Source organism: Cupressus sempervirens, chromosome 3 (genome assembly GCF_028749045.1).
Source record: "Cupressus sempervirens isolate cs-2001-9-10 chromosome 3, ASM2874904v1, whole genome shotgun sequence".
NCBI classification, from domain to species: Eukaryota; Viridiplantae; Streptophyta; class Pinopsida; order Cupressales; family Cupressaceae; genus Cupressus; species Cupressus sempervirens.
The window spans coordinates 36,437,128-36,457,398 of NC_143120.1; the positions used below are offsets into that span (position 1 = coordinate 36,437,128).

Here is a 20,271-nt window from a genome sequence, read left to right on the forward strand (position 1 = left end):
TTTCCTGCCCTTGCTGAGGTATAAGGGAAGCTGAGAAGTATTTTCGAATCACTACTGAGGTAAAGTGATTCCATTTGATCTCCCTTACTATTATTGTCTGTGGCTGGGAGGATTATTATTGTGGAGGAAATTACATTTCTAGGGTTTCAGAATTCTAAGATTTATTTCTGAGGACTGCATTTGCAATTGTGCTGAGGTATACAATTGCTCTCTTCTCCTACTGTTCTTTACTATGGCTCGGGAGAAATTACTTTTAAATGAATTTGTGAAGGAAATGGAGGATTCTTTAATAGCTACAATTTACATTTGAGGATCCACACATGTTATTCAGAGGCAGCTGTTACTAGTATTTGCAGTGTTTGGTATTTTGGAGAAGTGCAGATTTCATTTCCAGGCACCACGTGGGAAATCTAAAGAAATTTTGTCATTTTCTCTCCCCTCCGATTTCTCCAAGAGGTTGTCTTTTGCATGTTTGCAAATACATATCATCCTACAGGCTGCAATCTGGTGTTTTGAGGATAGCTGTTCATACTTTGGCAGCGATTTGGCCATTGGTGTTAATAAATCTGCTCCTGCATACAGGTTCCAAAAGTTATTGTGCTTTTCATCAATGCAATAGAACTTAATAATGGCATGATTATTATTTGGTCTCATTGTTCTAGTTATTGCATTCTCCATTCAATATTAGTGGTCATAGAACACTTTCAGAATTATGTATGCAAACAAATAAGGAAGAAGTTGTAAATCAGTTGTTTGGTATTCATTTATACAAGAGCCTTCAATGTTTTATTTATCTAGTAATTATGAGTAGCTCATTACATATCCTAGCATTGTACTAGAAAGTTAAAAATCATATGCACAGTGACAGCTGAATTGCTCGCCATAATGTTTGACGAAATGTCAAACCACTAATTAGTGTGGAAATTGAAGATTGTTTGAGCCATAATCGATAGGGGTTATTACAGTGGTATCAAAGCGGTTTCCTACTAGCCTGCAAGAATTGGGCTCAGTTATTTTTTTGGTCGGTTCTTACGTCTAAATTGTCAAATTAATTTTGTGATTAGTATAGTGACATGGATGGTGACAGGAGATTCATTCCAGGTAGATATTATACTTGCAGGTGACATACTTCTCTACCTAGGGATGGAGAATCTAAGATACAGGGTATTATAAAGTAAATGAATTGAATCAAAATCACAAACAAATGACCCAACTGATTTCAAATCCGAGATTTGAGTAGAGCCTAATATCACTTTTTCGAAGAGCGAAAGGTGATGATACAATTGCAGCTACAAATGTGCAAGACATTTCTTATGAGACACCGCACAAGTTGGCCACAGTGGATGTGGGGTGTGATGAGATTTCATGTTGGATTGAGTCAGATGATGACATGAGTTCCCAGGATCATGCATTTGATGGTAATGGAGTGATAGTGCGAGTAGGAGCATACAATGATACAGTCTTATCGACAGCTACTTTTGCGCTAGTTAAGCCATCTATGGAGGAGTTTAGCGATATGCATGTGGTTAATGATGTGTGTTCTGTTGATAGCGCACATGTTGATGATTATGAGTTTTCACCATCTGCTGATTTGGTTCACTTTTCTATTGCGGCAGTTGGTGATGTTCTTGCATCCACATATTTTGACGTGGATACTCATATTGTTGATACAAGGGGCATGAGTGCACATGATTCTCCTGTAGGTATGTCTTTTTCAAGGATTGTTGGTGATGATCAAGATTCCAATGTTATATATATTATGCGGGTGGATACAAAGAAGAAGAGGTTTCATAGATCTTCTACGAAGTTGCCTTCTGGTGACTTTCTAACTTCTACATCGTTAGCACAAGTTTTGGGTGCTAGGCTGTAGGACATGTCGTGGTCCTGATGATGTTGATTTGCAGTTGGTTTAGTGTCCACAGGGATGCAACGCACTTCTTCATTTGGGATCCAAGTGGAAGCTGGAGTTCACTGTATTGCTAGATTGCTTGAGGACAAGCAATCATGGGGAGGGAGGACTGCAATGCCCCCATTTTGTTGGCATCGGAGTTTCAGGGATTAGCCTATTATTGTGATCCATGTAGGGTAATTATTGTGGATAGAGGGTCTTCTGTGGCAGTGGCTTGGCTTGGGAGGGTTTTATCTTCTCCACATCTCAGTAAGCTACAAGTTGGTCATCGTTTAGCTTAGATTGGACTTCTTTTGGGCTTAGTTTTGTGTACTTACTAGTTGTGGTAAGTTGGTGTTGATCGAGATAGACCCTTTTTGTTTTTGGAAAGTGCATTTGGTCACATGGACAAATAATCGGTATGACTTCTATTTCAAACAGCATATTTAAATGATAGAGTATTTTGGGAGTTATTATCTTCTTAGTGGCCGAATTATTATTAAATAATTAAATGGCTATTTATAAAGTTATAATTTAACTTTATAATTTCACTTAAGCTGAAGATTGAGTTATCATTGGAATGTTGCCAAAAGAGTTAAGTTGGAAAGTTTCAAGAGTTGAGTTCTTTGGGAAACTTTCGCAATTTTAGAAGTTTAGTTCTTTTGGAAACTTTTGTCAACAAAGACATTATAAATACGAGCTCATTTCATTGAGAAAAGTACACTTGAATAATTTATTTTCTTTCGTTGCCTTTGTGGCTTTTTCTAAGGTTCTAAATTTTGTTGCCCTTGCTGAGGTATAAGGGACGCTGAGAAATATTTTTCGAATCACTATTGAGGTAAAGTGATTCCATTTAATCTCCCTTACTGTTATTGTATATGGCTGGGAGGATTATTATTGTGGAGGAAATTACATTTCTGGGGTTTCAAAATTCTGAGATTTATTTCTAAGGACTACATCTACAATTGTACTGAGGTATACAATTGCTCTCTTCTCCTACTGTTCTTTACTATGGCTTGGGAGAAATTACTTTTGAATGAATTTGTGAAGGAAATGGAGGATTCTTTAATAGCTACAATTTACATTTGAGGATCCACACATGTTATTCAGAGGCAGTTGTTACTAGTATTTGCAGTGTTTGGTATTTTGGGGAAGTGCAGATTTCATTTCCAAGGACCACGTGGGAAATCTGAAGAAATTCTGCCACTTTCTCTCACTTGCGATTTCTCCAAGAGGCTGTCTTTTGCATGTTTGCAACTACATATCATCCTACAGGCTGCAATCCGGTGTTTTGAGGATAGTTTTTCACACTTTGGTAGTGATTTGGCCATTGGGGTTAATAAATCTGCTACTGCATACATATTCCAAAAGTTATTGTGCTTTTTTTCAATGCAATAGAACTTAATAATGGCATGATTGCTATTTGGTCTCATTGATCTAGTTATCGCATTCTCCATTCAATATTAGTGGTCGTAGAACACTTTCAGAATTATGTATGCAAACAAATAAGGAAGAAGTTGTAAATCAGTTGTTTGGTATTCATTTATAGAAGAGCCTTCAATGTTTGATTTATCTAGTAATTATGAGTAGCTCATTAATCCTAGTATTGTACTAGAAAGTTAAAAATCATATGTAGAGTGATAGATGAATTGCTCGCCAAATGTTTGACAAAATGTCAAACCACTGATTAGTGTGGAAATTGATGATTGTTTGAGCCATAACCGATAGGGGTTATTACAGAACTAAGGAAGGGGATAGGACTCACAATGTACTATAAGATGTACTGAATCTTCTTTTTGGCTAGGATGCACTCTCACTGTTAGTGTTAGTGAACCAAGTGATGAGAAGAGGCATGTAGCAATGCCCTATCCACTTCCTATTGCTGGTTAATTGCTATAAACATGAGCCGATCATTAGGTACGTGTACACAAATGGCCTCAATTAGGTGTGCAATTAGTATTGAATGCTTGCTTATTATTGTAGGTGGCAATGGATTGGGAAAAAGGATGGGACCAGTAGTGTGGTATGCGATATGCCAGCAGTCATTTTTTAAATGGTAAGTACTAATAGGCTTGGATTATGTAATGACCCTTACTATAAAGGCCACTGAAACCCTCAAACTGGACTTAGGAATTTTGTCAAACAGTTGGCATGTAACCGAATAAGGCTGCAATATTACTAATTGTTGTACAACGAAACCTCAATATATGATGCCAATAATGTATGAGCAACAATTCCAGATTATAACACTACCAATCTAAGAGATAGATGACAATATGAAACTCAAATATGAAGTCCAATGCAATTCTGATTTTATGACAGCAAATAGAACTGATTACAATGAGAGACTGTCACAACTATGCACTTCTAATACATCAAGCTCTTGACAATGCAATGTTATGACATGAACAATAACCCAGTTCAGATTTGGAATGCAAATGACGAAACTTTTACAACAGTTATTAATGACTGGAAATAACTATTTATGCAATGACAGTGCTGACTGTTCTAATCCATAACATGCAATATTTTGGCAATCAAAACTTCAGTTTGTGCACCTGGAATAGCTCCAATTTTGCCAGATATGAATGCTGAATTAATGCCACACAAAGACCTCACAATCTGCCCCAAACCGACTCACAAAATTGCTGCTGCTGCCCAACTGACAGGGCCGTACAGGTACGGCCTGGTACGGCTGCTAGATAAAAAATATTGCAGCGTTTTTTTTTGTCACTCCAAAAGCAATAAATCTGGGCGCCTAGGGTTGCTGAATAACCCCCTAAAATATGAAATTCATCCGTCAAGCCAATTAGGAGTTATGAGCAAAAACGTGGGTCCAAACCTTGGACTGGCAGTCTGAAAATAATGCACAACTGTGTCTTCAAACCCTGTTAATCAATCCACAAATGCTAGGGCACAACTGAAACCCTTATTCCAACCAAAGTAAACCCTTATAACTGAATCTCAATGAAGTCCAAATGAGATGGTTGAATTACCAACTCCTCAAATGCAACAATTCAGGTGATATTTCACACCCTCAAAGTCGCCAATCCAAGGGAGTGATTCGTTCCCAAAGATCAAATAATAATTTGCAGACCCAAGAGACTACAAATTTGCTCCACAATGGAAGAAGTAGAAGAAATCTCAAATCCAAGCATGTCCAAAATGAGAGGCCCAACCCTCTATTTATTCACTTTTCTAAGAAGTTGCTAGAACTTCTAGAAACATCCTTTATAAAATCTCATTATAATGCACTTTTTCTAGAACTTCTAGAAACATCCTTTATAAAATCTCATTATAATGCACTTTTTATAATAAAGTAATTTTATAAAATAAAAAGTGCAACTCAACTTAAAATTATAACATGTAGGCCCCAATAACACATAATAATAAAATATAATCTCTTAACACTTCTTCAAGAGCAAGATATGACCATCTGATCTGCAGAATTGACTCTCTCTCCACACCATTTGCCTACGAGAGTCTGGAATAGGCAAAATCCATGATCAATGTCATGTTGAACTAAAGAGGGGACATTACAGATTAGGGAACCCAAATACGGAAAATATTTTTGCATTAAGGTTGCGACAACTTCATTGTTTCTAGTTGATTACTATGTGTACTTTTGAGATTAGGTTATTTACATTGTGTTAAAAGCATTAGGTTCTTGAGCTAGACATAGTGTATATCTGATACATACACAAGATATCGCATTTTGTATATGTGATGTTTTAACTATTCACACAATTTATATCTCATGTATGTCAGAGTTAATCACCACATGTACATGTGAGCTGAGCATGAGCTAGTCACCTTGTGGGTGACATATGTTGGAGCTAACACATTTTGTACCTATGGGTGTAAAGAGCTATTTCCCTATGTGAAATACAAGTGGGAGCAGCTACATTGTCTATAGTTGATAATGCTTGAGCCAATCACTATTTGAAAACAAAATGTTGGAATGATATGGTTTCGATGAGGTTTATGTGGGTTTGTACATTAAGGATGGTATGGAACCAACACTTGATCAGAATGTGTTTGTCATTATTCTATTGTAAATGTATTAAATTGAGAGCATAAACTCAATAAATAGCTTTGACTTGAAAGTGAGATCAAAGGTCTCATCCTAGATGTGAGAATATACCTCCTTTATTGCTGATGTATGAATTACCAAACCTCTGATTATCAAGAGGGATACATACGCAAGGACATTCAAAATTAACCCTCAAGGTTTTGTTCTAGGTCTATGGATGACTTAAGATTGGGAGCTTACTACATTCTACTGTAAGTATATGAATGGTGGCTTAAAGTTATTGCCATGACCATGGTTGGGAAAATTATGAAAAATAATTAATACTAAGATGTGGTTATTACAAAGAAAAAGTATAATGATTTAGAGGAGTTTACAAATTACATATAAATTCCAAAAGAAACAACTTAAAAATGGTCACAAATATCCTCAAAGTTGTAATCCAGTAGCGTATTCTTAGAAACCAATATATATTCCCTAATGCAATATAAAACAGGTTAAACTGTTAAATTAATTTTCACAAACCTGTACAGTCCTCAAGGTAACCTCTATCTTAGTTAGTAAATACTTTCCAGCCAATACATGCCACCAATTAAAATTGAGGCACTATCCCTTATAATAAAATTCTTATACTTCCAAGTCATACTTTGATAACAGCCCCAGATAAAGTTTTGACTCATTCCAATGTACAAATATTATTTCATTTTGGTTCTTGCTTGAACCTTGATTAAACCTTGGGAAGCCTGGCTTCGCTTCTAAGATTGATCTTTCTTTACCTTTGTGCCTTACTTGAAATTTGCATTATTTAATTTTAATGTTGCAGTGTTGGGTCAAGTTCAGGAAACTTATGCATTCTCTCACTGTCTTACATAACATCTTCATGATCAAGATACATGATTTCAGTCCATTTGACAACATTTGATCATTGGTTGATAGTCACATGATACCATTACAATTTGTTTTCCTATCTTTGAATGATGAAAAGGATAGTAAACTTTAATGTGCACTCAATTCACTCTCCTACAAAACTTTTACAGCATGTTCATTTCTCATGATTATACTAATTACGACAGTTCAAGGGAAGAAGTTGCATATCAACGAAAATCTGTATTACAAACGTTATAATTGTAACTTAGAGAAAAATAACTTACTTGTTGAGAATCCCTCCATAGCGGCTTTCATTTTCTCAGTATCAGTGCTACTAGTGTGATCCTGTCTTATTTCATTGGCAGTTGAAGCTTGTAAAGGCATTTCTTCCGTAGGCAAAGTCCACCTGCAGCATTATTGTTTAACAAAACATATGCAAATAATCAAGCTTACAGATACCCAGGGTGCATTATAATTAAGAGGATTCAACTTTGTTTTCTATGGTTGAATGCCCCAAGGCACAAATCACTTCAAAATTTATTTGATTTTGAAAAAAGGTAGAACACTACAGCCCAGCAGCAAAATCAATTCTCACAAACTTGGACCATCCAAACTACGAGTAACTTGATAAAGCTCAAGGAAGCTAATTTCTTAAAAGACAAGTTACTGAGAATTATAAATGCAACCACAGCCTGGTACCCTATCTTTCACAATAATCCTTTAAATACACAAATAAGCATGATAAATTCAATACAATATATGCTTGGAAATCAGTTCCCAATGATATTTGTATGTTAGTTATTTTCAATAGGTCAACAAAGGAAGAAGTAAATGTTAGATGGGTGAAATGTAATGTCCCCCACTTAGCCAGTATGGATGTATGTTGTCGCTAGCCCCTTTTTTTATGGTCCCGAGGGCTAACCAAGACTTCAAAAGGGATCTTGAGGTTATTTGGCCTAGACAAATTTAATTACATGCCAAATGGAGTTCGTTTATTGGGTTTTCAGAAAGACTTCCTATTTTTAGTAAGCCAACAGAGGATGCAGTGCCTTCAATTTTTAGTGACAGGATGTGATGCATTTTGTTGAGCTCTTTTCGATGAGCTATTATATGTGGGATTCCGAGTTTATTTGGTATATTATTTTAATGTTTGAAGTTATAACAATAAAGTGACTATTTTAATTAAATATTTTAATGTTTCATAAAGTCACTTTATTAAAAATCAAGATCTCCCTTTAGAGTACATGCATGGGCTTTTGTAAAAGGGAAAAAATAATATCCCACATTGGCATAACAGAAGCATAGTTCTAGTGAGGAAAGATTACAAGAAAGAGGATAGCTCTCTTTCGGCAAGCTTGGAAATATCAAAGAAATTGGATAATATTCTGGAGGTTATTTCTCAATAGTTTGAAGGACGAAATCCCTTCAAGCTGAAAATCTTGATGCCATTGAAATAGATGGTCTTGAGATTCATTAAACTAGTTTGGGGTAGTGCCTGGTCAGCATCATTTTGAGGACAACATTCATTTACAAATTTGGTACCAAACTGGTGAATTCGCGAGTCTGCCTGGAAGCACATTGGAGGTCATAAGTCCATCATTCCTAGTCCAAATCACATGCTTCCAACTTTGTTGCATTGCTAGAGCCTGGGCGTTTCAGAACAGGTCATTTTCGGCAGCCATTGTTGCAGTAAAAATTAATATATATTTTCCATACAGTGTCGTACTGTACGGCCTGCTCCTGGACAGAGTACGGACCTGCACCAAGGACAGTTCAGGGGTTGCTAAACTGGACATTCATCATCAAATTTCGATCAACAGCAATCGTATCATTTCCAGATTCTTCTACACCCGATTATAATAGTTAGATGAATGTATGGGTGTCATAATTGTAAAGGGGTTTGCATATTCAGTCACTGTGTAACAGTCATTGCATTATAAATTCAGTCACTTTTTGTACACAGCTGTATGAAGTTTGTATATCTTGAATAGAGGATAACTGTATGTGACATTCATGATCAGTCCATAAGAACTCTTTACATTGCATATTTGTAGTAGTGTTCAAGTGCCAAGATATTTGTCCTTGCTATTCTTCATATCATATTGTCATTTGTTTGGTAGAGAAGCATTTTTAACATCTGAACAAGAACTCAGAAAATTTCAAATCAGACTTTGCACACCAACTGTTTGACAAAATGTCGTTGAATCAAAAACTGAAAAATTCAAGGCAGAATTAGTAGGGTATGTTACATGAAACCTTAAAACATATCAAAAGATCAACCAATATTGGGTTTCAAATTTCAGTAATTCCACAATGATGATAATTGTGGGAAAAAAATGATTTATTAGACACACCCTCGCCAATTTGTGCTAGTGGAGAATGTGGCTAAAAATGATAAGCCTAAATTGGTCGTTTATATTTGTGATTCCTCTTACCTATTAACAAATATTTAGAGGTATTTGTATGCTTTGTAGGTCCCATTTTCTTGTGATTATTAACCAATATATATCATGGTCATAGAGAAATAATTACTCACAGAGAATTGTCATCATAGTAATAATGGTTTGAATATTAAAAATACTCCCATTTAATATAAATCCCACTAAAATAAATACTTACTAATAATACACAATAGAAGACCCCACCATTACTTAAAAGAATGTTTGGTTGTGGTAATCCCCTTGATGCCTGCCCACAACAGGATCTAGTGACAATACCTTGGGGAATGATGGAGGAGCATCCTTGGATAAATGGCAATTTTGCATCACCCAAAAATATTTCCTTTTGGTTTATCTATTTTCTGTTCTAGTTGGGCAGTTCCCATTGTTCTAGGTAGCCATCGTTTCAGTTGGCTCGTTATCTTATGTGATCCTTATGGTCTGTTCTTGACATCATGAAGATCCTATGTCTAGCTTCGCAGTTCAATCCAATGTTTCAAGGTAAAGATATCTTATGATTGGTCTGGTCCTACATTGATTTCCTATTCTAATGGCCAGGTTGGCAAGATTTGGCTTGTGATGGAGATCCATGCTATGCAAAGCCTAATGGCACATGGATCTATGCTCTTACACATGTGGCCGACCTCCTTTTATGTTTACACATCATGGTTTAACTATTCGGGGGTGTTCTTAAGGATTTGGGTTGTAACCTATTTGATGTAATATGTTTCCTTTATCTTGGAATTGTTGATCAAATAAGCCAACTTGTGGATGGCGATCTTGTATATAAGTATAGTAGTAGTTGCTGTTTAGAGGAAGGAGGGAAGTAAGGGAGTAGCTTGGCAAAAGAAGGTTAACCAAGAGATTTGATGGTGAAGATCGAGAATAAGGTTTAGGTCCATTAAGGCATGTCTGGTTAAACATCTGTAATCTGCACTTGCAAGCCAACTTGATGATAATTGGAAGCTATTGTTCTTCATTTTTTGTTGTTCTTTATTGTGTTTTTTTGTCATTTCTGTTGTGCAATCTCTAGCTGCAAGGGTGGACATCTCCATAGGGGATTTATCTTGCCTTGACTTCATCAAATGGTATCAAAGCAGGTTGCAGTCTTGCGATTGAGGATCCAAGTTGGTGAAGATCGAGAATAAGGCTTAGGTCCATTAAGGCATGTCTGGTTAAACATCTGTAATCTGCACTTGCAAGCCAACTTGATGATAATTGGAAGCTATTGTTCTTCATTTTTTGTTATTCTTTATTGTGTTTTTTTGTCATTTCTGTTGTGCAATCTCTAGCTGCAAGGGTGGACATCCCCATAGGGGATTTATCTTGCCTTGACTTCATCAAATGGTATCAAAGCAAGTTGCAGTCTTGTGATTGAGGATCCAAGTTCCTGATCTTGTGAAGTTATAGATTTGTTGTTTTTGGGGTGGCAGCACCAAGGATCTGACCTTCATCAACAGGATGCTAGCACAGGGTGGTTCTAAATAGGATTTGTCATTGATTGTACACAACAGAGAGAGTTCAGAATATAGGAATTAATCAGAGTGAGTTCCAGAGATTGTGAATCCTGAGACCTGATTGTGTGGTAGCAGAGAGGAGGATTTGACCTGCGATTGAAAAGGATTCCACAAGGGAACCAAAGGGAGTTGAGAAGCAAGTTGGTGATTTCAAGCAGACAGTTTGTTTGAGGCGGTTTGTGGGTGTTAGTAGATTGCTTAATTTTGGTTTAGTAATCAACACTTGTGATCAGATTGTTGAAGCTGAAGTTGAAAAGGAGATTCCTGAGATTTGCGAAAATGCCACCTAGAAGGATGAATCCTTGTAATGTGCCCTTTTTGGGACATTAGAGAATTTAAACCAGATGCATAAAATAGTTTTTGAGATGACTTAATTGGAGCTTTAGGCAGATTATTTAAAAAATATTTTAATATTAAAAGGGAGATCATTAGATGACGGAAGACAAAAGACATAAGGGGGAATGTGAAGATTTACGAGGTTGAGCTTAAAGAAAGGGAGAGGAGCTCATTTGCAACTATGCTTGAATTTGTTAATGTTATAATTCAGTTGGATGAATTAAATTTATATATATGAAATATATAATTTATTTATGAAAAATATTTTATGGAATGATTTAACTTATATTGTAATATTTAATTAATTATTACAATTATAGTTTTCATGTTAATTTTGTGATAATGAATAGACATGTTCCATGAAGCGACATGCCTCTTCTTGGTTGATTCTCCATATAAATGGAAGAGATCATTGCTTTGGAAAAGACATACCTAACATGGCAGTGCTTAGTACATTTGCAGCAATCTTGAAAACCTCAACATGGTATTAGAGCAAGCAACTCCTAGGCCTGTTTGTAAGTTAATAATTTGATATGAAAAATCATCTATCCAACATATCATTGTATTTGGAATCTGAAAATTTTACAGTTAAAATGTGTGCATACAAGTTGGCTAAATGGAGTTGTCATTACACAGAGCAACCCAAAGCCTAAGATCCACGGTGTGAGATCCCAATCAATCACAATGAGAGAAGAGTGGTGGAATGATCTGGTAATAAATGTTGAACAAAAGGCCTAACATATGAATTATCTAGCCTAGACTGCGGAATTGTCATTCTAAAATCAAACCCATCATTAACTTTAATTTTGAACTGTTAAAGTAGGATCATTTTGTCTTAGTTGTAACTTGTAATAGCAATTATGTATTTTCTGTGTGTTTCAAGTTACCTTCTCAATGCTTATTATCATGATTAAGCATATGATAATATACACACACACAATAACTAATATATATATTAAATTAGTGAAGTATATATCTCATAAATACTTATATATATATATATATATATATATATATATATCTTCAGTGAGTCTTATCCGACTGAAACTACACTAACATTCACACTACCTCTTGGTTAAGAAGGATAAACACATGGGTAAATATTACACCATTGGTAATATTTAGAAATCATACATTAAAGGAAATCTTTGATCAGAAGATTTCCATTAAATAATATCATATGGGAATGCCTATCCGAATATCAACACGACATTCACCAAATACTCTTTTGATATCATATTAGCTAAGATGAGCATTGGCCTATCAAAACATTAATCAAATGATATTCACCAAGTACTCCAAGTAATGACTTATCAGAATATCAACTAAATGATATTCACCGAGTACTCAATGCGGCAATGGCCTATCAGAATATCAAGGCAAGATATTCACCAAGTACCTATCATATATCTATACAAAACACTTATAGACAATCAATTAAATGGCATCCAACACTTAGTCGTTGATTTACAAGATAAAGTCTTTCATGATCTATTTCAACATTTACACAAAATGTATCATCATGATTTAAGTTATTGTAGATTGCCACCTTCCAATAACTTCAAGTACAAGTTGTAATCATTTGGAAGTCGTCACTTCCTCATGATGTACACAAGGGGCAGGCCCATACACACATGACATCAGAAGTTCGCATGAAGTCGCCAAGAATACTGTCATGTCGTGTTGTCGTGACATTCACCATGGATCATATTAGTGTACTATCCCTCGTCAGCTACCTTACAAAATTATGAACAGTTATGGTGAATTTTCTCTCTCGACCAAACAAATGTTAATATTTGATCTTACCCATAAGCTAACACTACTAGCAAGGATAATATCTCAATGAAAAAGATATAATGAGTTGCTAGTATTACTCTTCTAAAGGGTCTAATTTATGTTTACTCCCAAATCAACTATAACATTAAATGCAATGTTATGACATTGCAACAATATAGCCAATTCACTTATATATCAATAGATATTGCTTGTAATCCACTATAATGTTTAAAATAAACTAGTGGTGCTATTCCTATAACAATTTAATAGGCATCTAGGTAAAATTATTGCTAGTGTTTACTATTTCTTTTGTTCCTAATCCAAACCAATTTGGATGCACAATGCTTTCCTTTCCCTTCTTAAACTTCTGCTATAACTTGTGAACAAAGATGGTTGACCGTTCACCTATAGGTCAATTATTTGAAAATGATGTATGTTGGGGTGTTAGAGTCTGATATTTTCTCACTGCAATGGCCGTGTTAACTACTGCCTGCAGTAATTCTTTCTCATTAATATTCATCCCTAACCTCCACTAAGGAATCATTGTGTTTGATAAGATCAATAATGACGTGACGGATATAAACAAATATGCTTGCAAGAATGAAGCAACAAAGTTCAATCTTCAGCAATGTATATCTATTATATTAGAGCAATAATATGTCGTCGTCTTTCATATGAACACTGACAAATGTGCACCAAAGTCAATGTTGTCTGCCCTTAAAGTATCTTCATATCCACTTGTCTCCTTTAATGTTTGGATGTTAACTTCCTTTGACGTGGTCCTGCGTTGAACATTTTCCCTGTCTGAGAGGCTCTGTACAATGTTTATTAACTGCCGTGTGTGAAGGATTTTTGACTAATTATCAAATCCTTCTTTGAAGGCAATGGAAATCTTTGTGTTTAGTGTGATTTTCTTCCCATATCGGATGCCCGTGATCCTGGTTGTGTTATTTTCTTTCAATGACATGGGGATTTTGTTCACTGTACTTGGTAAAGAAATCAAAGCATACAGATAATAAAACAAAATAGCAAGACTCCTTAAGAGTCGATGAAAGTGAGAAAGAAAAGAGAAATGAATGTCTGAAGGAATACGGAGAAGCGGAAGAAGGAAAGGCGATTGGGACTGAAGTTGAAGGAAAGAACATACAGTACGAACCCACAAAAAGGAAAGATTCCACTGTATGACCGTGTAGAAAGGAAATGTTAAGTCGAACCACAGATATAGCAGAAAGGTGTCGGCAACAAGGAAAACACATCATACGGTCTACACAGGAAACAAAGAGGAAGGGTTTAATAAAAGTTACAGCCGTACGGAGTGAAGGTGTTATTGACGGCAAGAAGGGGCAGCCGACGGAGTCCATAGTACCGAGCTTCGGGAACAAATTGGGCGATATGGCAAACCAGATGGAGAGATCATGTACCTTAAATAAACTAGATGAGCGACGACTGCAGGCACAATGGGCCACGGAAGTTACACAAAACGGGCCGAAGACATTGTCAAGTGGGGAGTTTGGCTGGGGTGGCACATCTGTTAAAAGATAATGCAGGTGCTCTTCTTTAGTGAGATTACTATTGGCGACACCCATTCGCTGGTCTGCACCTTGAAGATAATGCCGGCCTCCAGCATTCAGTTGATTTCCTCCACAACCCGTGCCGCATAGTTCTTGTTCATCCTGTAGGGCCGCTTCCGTACAGGTACTGTGCCTTCAATCAACGGGATGCGGTGCACTCACAGTTCTGAGGGTACTCCTTTCAGGTCCTTGTATGTCCATGCAAACACATCGTTATACCCCAAAACTATCCTGAATGTTGCTACCTTCAGTACAAGGTCTCAGTTATCTCCCACCAGTATGTTCCTTGGTTCGGCTTCATTTCCTAAATTCATGGTCTGCAGAGTGGCTTCATTATATTTGATGGGTTCCCCTTCAGTGAACTTATGTGCGGGTGTCACATCCAATGGCGCATTTCCTTCCTTCATCTCGATAAATTCCCTTGGAAATTCATCAACACTGTGTCCTTCCTCTATTGTCAGTGCGTTGCAACTCTGAAACAGTTCATAGTCCTCTATCTGCCAATGGTAAAGACCATTTACTGAATCCAAATCGTCATCTCCTTCCAATTGTAGGACTCCCTCCTGATCTGGTTCCATACTCTGCCTCCTTTGTCGTCGATAGAAATTGTGTATCAGCCGACGGGTCCCTTCGGAAAGGAAATTGTGTATCAACCGACGAGTCCCTTCGGAAAGGTTCTTGTTATGTAGCCGACGGGTCCCTTCGGAAAGGTTTTTTTTATGTAGTGACATGTTGTATGTGGCCGACAGACTCCTTTGGGAAAGTTCTTCGGAAAGTATTTATAACCCCTTCGGGAAGCATTGTAATGATATCAAAACCTAATGTAATATCTTGGCATATGCGAATAATAAGAAGAGTTCTGTTGTTTGTGTTCGTGTTCATTGTCTGTGTGCAATTCTTAATTAACCTATGCGGTAAACATTTGGCGTCGTTGCCCAATGGACCTGGTACGCAGGCAAGCGAATATGAATTAAATGCCGAATCAGTTGAACAAAGATAAGAATAAGCTGAAGGAAAAAGATGACATACGCGTTGCGCAGGAAAATTTAATTCTGGCACAGCAGACAGAGCGTCGAAGGAGATTTCAGAAGATTGCCGATGGAAACAAGAGCGCGAAAGGATTGTTGGAGACTCGACAACGGCTTGATTTGGTGGAAGAAGCGAGGGAGGATTTTCTGAACCTGCATACGCCACGGGAAGAGAATCCTGACGGAAGGAGATAAACTCGCACGGCTCAGAGTGCCAAGGGAGCACGAGCATGGAGTGACCTCTTCATCCGAGATATACTTCTAGAACGAACAGCTTCAATTGACGAACCCTCTTCTTCACCAAACAGCGTGGAAGCCGAAAAATAGCGCAGGTGTTGAAAACAGCACGGGTGTAGAAAACAGCGCCGGTGTGCAGAACAACATGGGTGTCCAGAACAGCACAGGTGTTGGAAATAGTGCGGGTGTGCAGAACAGCACGGGTGTCCAAAAGAGCGTGGGTGTGCAGAACAGCGCGGGTGTTCAAAACAGCGCGGGAGCTCAAAACACCGCGGGTGCTCAAAACACCGCGGGAGTGCAAAACAACGCAGGTACAGAACAAAACCCTCAACATACAGTGATAATGGCAAGTCCGAAAAAAAAGTTGCCTAAATTTGATAGTGATGAAGCAGCCGATCCCATTCGACATAGTAAAACATGTGAAACGATCTGGAGGGCAAATGGCATAACAGATACAAATGAATGGATCTGACAATTTTTCGCTACCCTACGAGGTGTTGCGATTGATTGGTTTACTAATGCTGATCCACAAAAATTAAAAAGTTGGGATAACATTAAGGAGTTCATCGCAAAATTTCAACTTTTGCGTGATGATAATGAAATTGTAGTGGAGATATTCAATACCAAGCAAAAGAAGAATGAAACAGTATGGGTCTTCGCCAGGAGATTGAAGGACTTAATCAATAAAATGGAGAATAAGCCGGCAGATGGGCTCCAGAAAAGATGGTTCATTGAAGGCCTTCACCCGAAGCTGCGGAAAAAAATGAAGATCGTGCCACCATCGACATATACTGAAGCATACAATTGGGCATTGAACCTCGAAAGTGAACAGAAGACAAAGAAGAAGAAGAAGACCAGCTCATCCGATTCAGATGACGATGAGCCTTCGGGAGAAGATAGCAGCGAAGATGAAGGCAGCAGCAAGAAAGTTCGTGCTCTTCAGAAGGACATGCTTCGGATGATGAGGGAGTTCAAAAACATGAACAAGGAGACTAAGGGCAATGACCTATGGTGCACGGACTGCAAGAAAGAAGGCCATACGAAGGGATTATGCCCGAAAGATCAATTTTGTGAGATTTGCCAGATTATGGGACACCCGGTAAAAGAATGCCCTTTCAACTTGAAAACAAGAACACCGCAGCAAGTGTTCCTGACACAGGAGGCATACCTGTCAGGAGGGAATGGGAACACTGGTACGGAAGGTGCCACATCGGGCGGATACAGAAACAACCGGCTCAATCAAAATAACAACAATAGCAGCAACAACAATACAGGCAGAAGGAGTCACATTCAGTATGATGCGAATGGTCGACCGATTGTTCAATGCCGCACATGCAATCTGTGGGGTCACTTCGCCCGAGAGTGTACAACGGCGAACACACCGAAGTTGTTATGCAGATGGTGTGGACCTGGTGATCATGAAGATGCTAGGTGTCCGAAGTCGGGAGTAAACTTGATCACCGTCGGGACGGACGAAGAAGAGGTTTTGGCCATCACACGGCAACAAGCGAAAGTGTACCCTGACCGGGCAGAAGAAAAGAAGAGACTGGAGGAAGCACAGGTAGAGATCCAAAAAGCAACACAGGCAGAAACGGCACACCTGAAGGACACGCTGAGTACTTCCGTACGGAACTGCACAGAACAGAACATTGTACGGCAAATTTTGCAAGCCGGGATACCTGTCAGGATAAGTGATCTATTGCTAACTATGCCTCAGCTCCGATCAGCACTCACAAACATCGTTCCCGCTGCTCAACTACTAGGAGAACAGGGAAGGAAGCAGGAAAGCAGAGCAAGTACAGTGGACAAAAAGGAGAAGGAAAGTGGCGCAAGTGCAGAAGATCCGATGTTGTTAGCCCTCTCATCCGGATGCCATCCGGCAGTCATCGAAATGGGAATTCTCGGGACTGTATTGACGAAAACAATTATGGACGGAGGGTCCAGTGTCAATGTGTTGCCTGAAGACACTTGGAAAAAGTTGGGACAGCCGACATTATGGCCGCCTACATTCTAGCTGCTAACGGTCGATCAACATGGAATCAAGCCATTAGGAGTACTCACAGTGCAACCAGTGACGATTGGAACACAACCGTTCCTATTGGACTTTGTCGTGATCCCACTGAAGCGGAGAGGATATGATGCCATTCTGGGCCGGGGGTGGCTGATACAAGCCAAGGCAAAACACGATTGGAAGAAAAATACTTTATCACTTAAAGCAAAGGCCGAAAGTATGTCATCGATCTACACACTCAGATGGTTGGAGAAGAAGCTCTATCATCGGATTCCGAAGGAGAAGATGATGAGAGGAGGCAGAGTATGGAACCCGATCAGGAGGGAGTCCTACGATTGGAAGGAGATGACAATCTGGATTCAGTAAATAGTCTTTACCACTGGCAGATAGAGGATTACGAGCTCTTTCCAAGTTGTAATATGCTAAGGATTGACGAAGCTAAGAAAGAGGAAAGAAATGAATGCCCAAAGGAACATAGAGAAGCCAAAGGAGGAAATGAATGTCCGAAGGAACACAAAGAAGCCGAAGGAGGAAATGAATGTCCGAAGGAACACAGAGAAGCCGACGGAAGAAATGAATGTCTGAAGGAACATGGAGAAGTCGAAGGAGGAAATGAATTTTCAAAGCAACACATAGAAGCCGAAGAAGGAAATGTGGGTATGACTGAAGCTGAAGGAAAGAACATACAGTACGAACCCAAAAGGAGGAAAGATTCTACTGTACGACTGCGCAGGAAGAAAGTATTACGTCGAACCACAGATATAGCAAAAAGGTACCGGCAGCAAGGAAGACACATGATACGGTCTGCACCAGCAACAAAGAGGAAGGGTTCAATAAAAGTTGTAGCAGTACAGAGTGAATGTGTTATTGACGGACAAAAGGGGCAGGTGACAGAGTCCATGGTAGCGAGCTTCGGGAACAAACTGGGCGATATGGAGATGATACAGAACAGGCTTAGCAGGTTTCAACTCGGACAGTGGGTGTTGAAGTACGATGACCGGAATGAGATCAAACCAGGCAAGTTCAAAGTTAAGTGGGTCGGGCCATATCAAATCCGGGAAGTAGGGGACAATGGAGCAATAAAATTATGGACTTTGGATGGACAGGAAGTGCCTCAGGCGATGAATGGCTTGAAGCTGAAGGTATACCACGGCCGAAAGACTTCTGCGTCAGAGAATGGCCTTCGGGCGACCCCTTCGTCGTTGCAGACCAACGATGCCAACAGTTGGAGGGAAAACTGACTTTGCTATTGAAAAAAAAAAAAAAGAATGAAAAAAGTACCGTACGGATTTTGTCTGCTCACTGTACGGTTTTCACTTGGTTTTTTAGTTGTACGATTTTTAAGTTGGGGGCTATTGTACGGATTTTGGAAACAAAGCACCGTACAGATTCTTAACTGTTCATCGTACAATTTTGGAGGAAGTACGGCTTTTGCATATTATAAAATATGAGATGTACGGCTTTCTACTGTACGGCTTTCCAGCAAGTGTACGGTTTTTTTGGTTTACGGGTTTCAATATTTGAAAATAGTACGGTTTTTAGGAGCTGCACATTGTAACATCAATTTGAGACTACCGTACGATTTTTTAAAATAGTCTAGGAATGTACGGATTTTTTCACCGAGAGGATTTCACTACTCATCGTACGGTTTTTATGAAGACTTGGAGCATACAGATTTTAGAGCCATTTTCTTGTACGAATTTTTAAAGAAAGCAGCGTACGGAAATTGCAGTTGGGAATGCGAGGTAATTGTATGGATTTTTCAATCATATCATGTGTACGGATTTAGATTGCAAGATTACAGATTCTGAGTGAGGTTTTGGCGTACGGCTTCTACTTGCTATTGCATTCAGACTTTGGAGGACGTTACAGGATATTGCATAAGGAAGGAGTCGATACAGTGGCAAGATGTATGGTGTAGCTGTACATTGGTAGCACAGAAGGGTGACAGGAGGTTTTCTATAAAAAAAAAAAAAAAAGTCGACAAATCAAGAATGCTCAGAATGAGTATTAGATGATGTCAGAGGGAAGGGGAAGCATCAGCAATTGCTAGAAAGAGTGTAGAATCGGCAGGAAATGACAGAAATGGTGTGTTCTGTGCAGTTTTGTGTGGGTTTCAGAGTGCTAATTTGGTCTTGGCGGCGAGGGGCGCTGCCCCTCGACCCCACCGAGGGCGTTGCCCCCTGGACCCCCAATCATTGCGGATATCAGTCGTGGGAGTCTGACCAATTGAGAAGACTTAGAGCTGCTGCAGGCATGGAGTGTCTGTGTACCAGAGGCACTGAGAGTAGGTGTTGACCGTGAGGCTGTCTTGGTGGATGCGTAGAGAGCTTGGGAGGAGTTGATCATCCAGTTGGAGGCAGTGCAGCGACACTTGGTTCAGTGTACTCGGAATTGGAAGGCAGAAAGCGGCACAGGTGGCTATCAGGGTCAGATGTCAAATTGGCTAAGGTGATAGTGTTGAAGACCAGTTAGTCAGTCAATGTATTTTGGTTGTTGATTTGTCTCAGAGATTTTGTAATAGTCATCAGGAGACGACTTTTCTTTTTGGGGGGGATGATATCGTCGGTAG

General features: G+C 38.7%; 1 protein-coding gene across 2 annotated transcripts in view; it reads right to left on the reverse strand.

The window, feature by feature from the left end:
- LOC149564654 (coiled-coil protein) overlaps positions 1-20,271 on the reverse strand; it is a 170,148-nt gene that overhangs the window by 90,358 nt on the left and 59,519 nt on the right. For both annotated transcript variants that reach the window (XR_016361882.1, XM_089818214.1), the window contains exon 2: positions 7,070-7,191. Coding sequence is in view for 1 of the 2 variants with exons in the window: in XM_089818214.1 (XP_089674340.1) it covers positions 7,070-7,191 (122 nt within the window). In the remaining variant the exon portion in view is untranslated. The remainder of the gene's footprint in view (positions 1-7,069; positions 7,192-20,271) is intronic.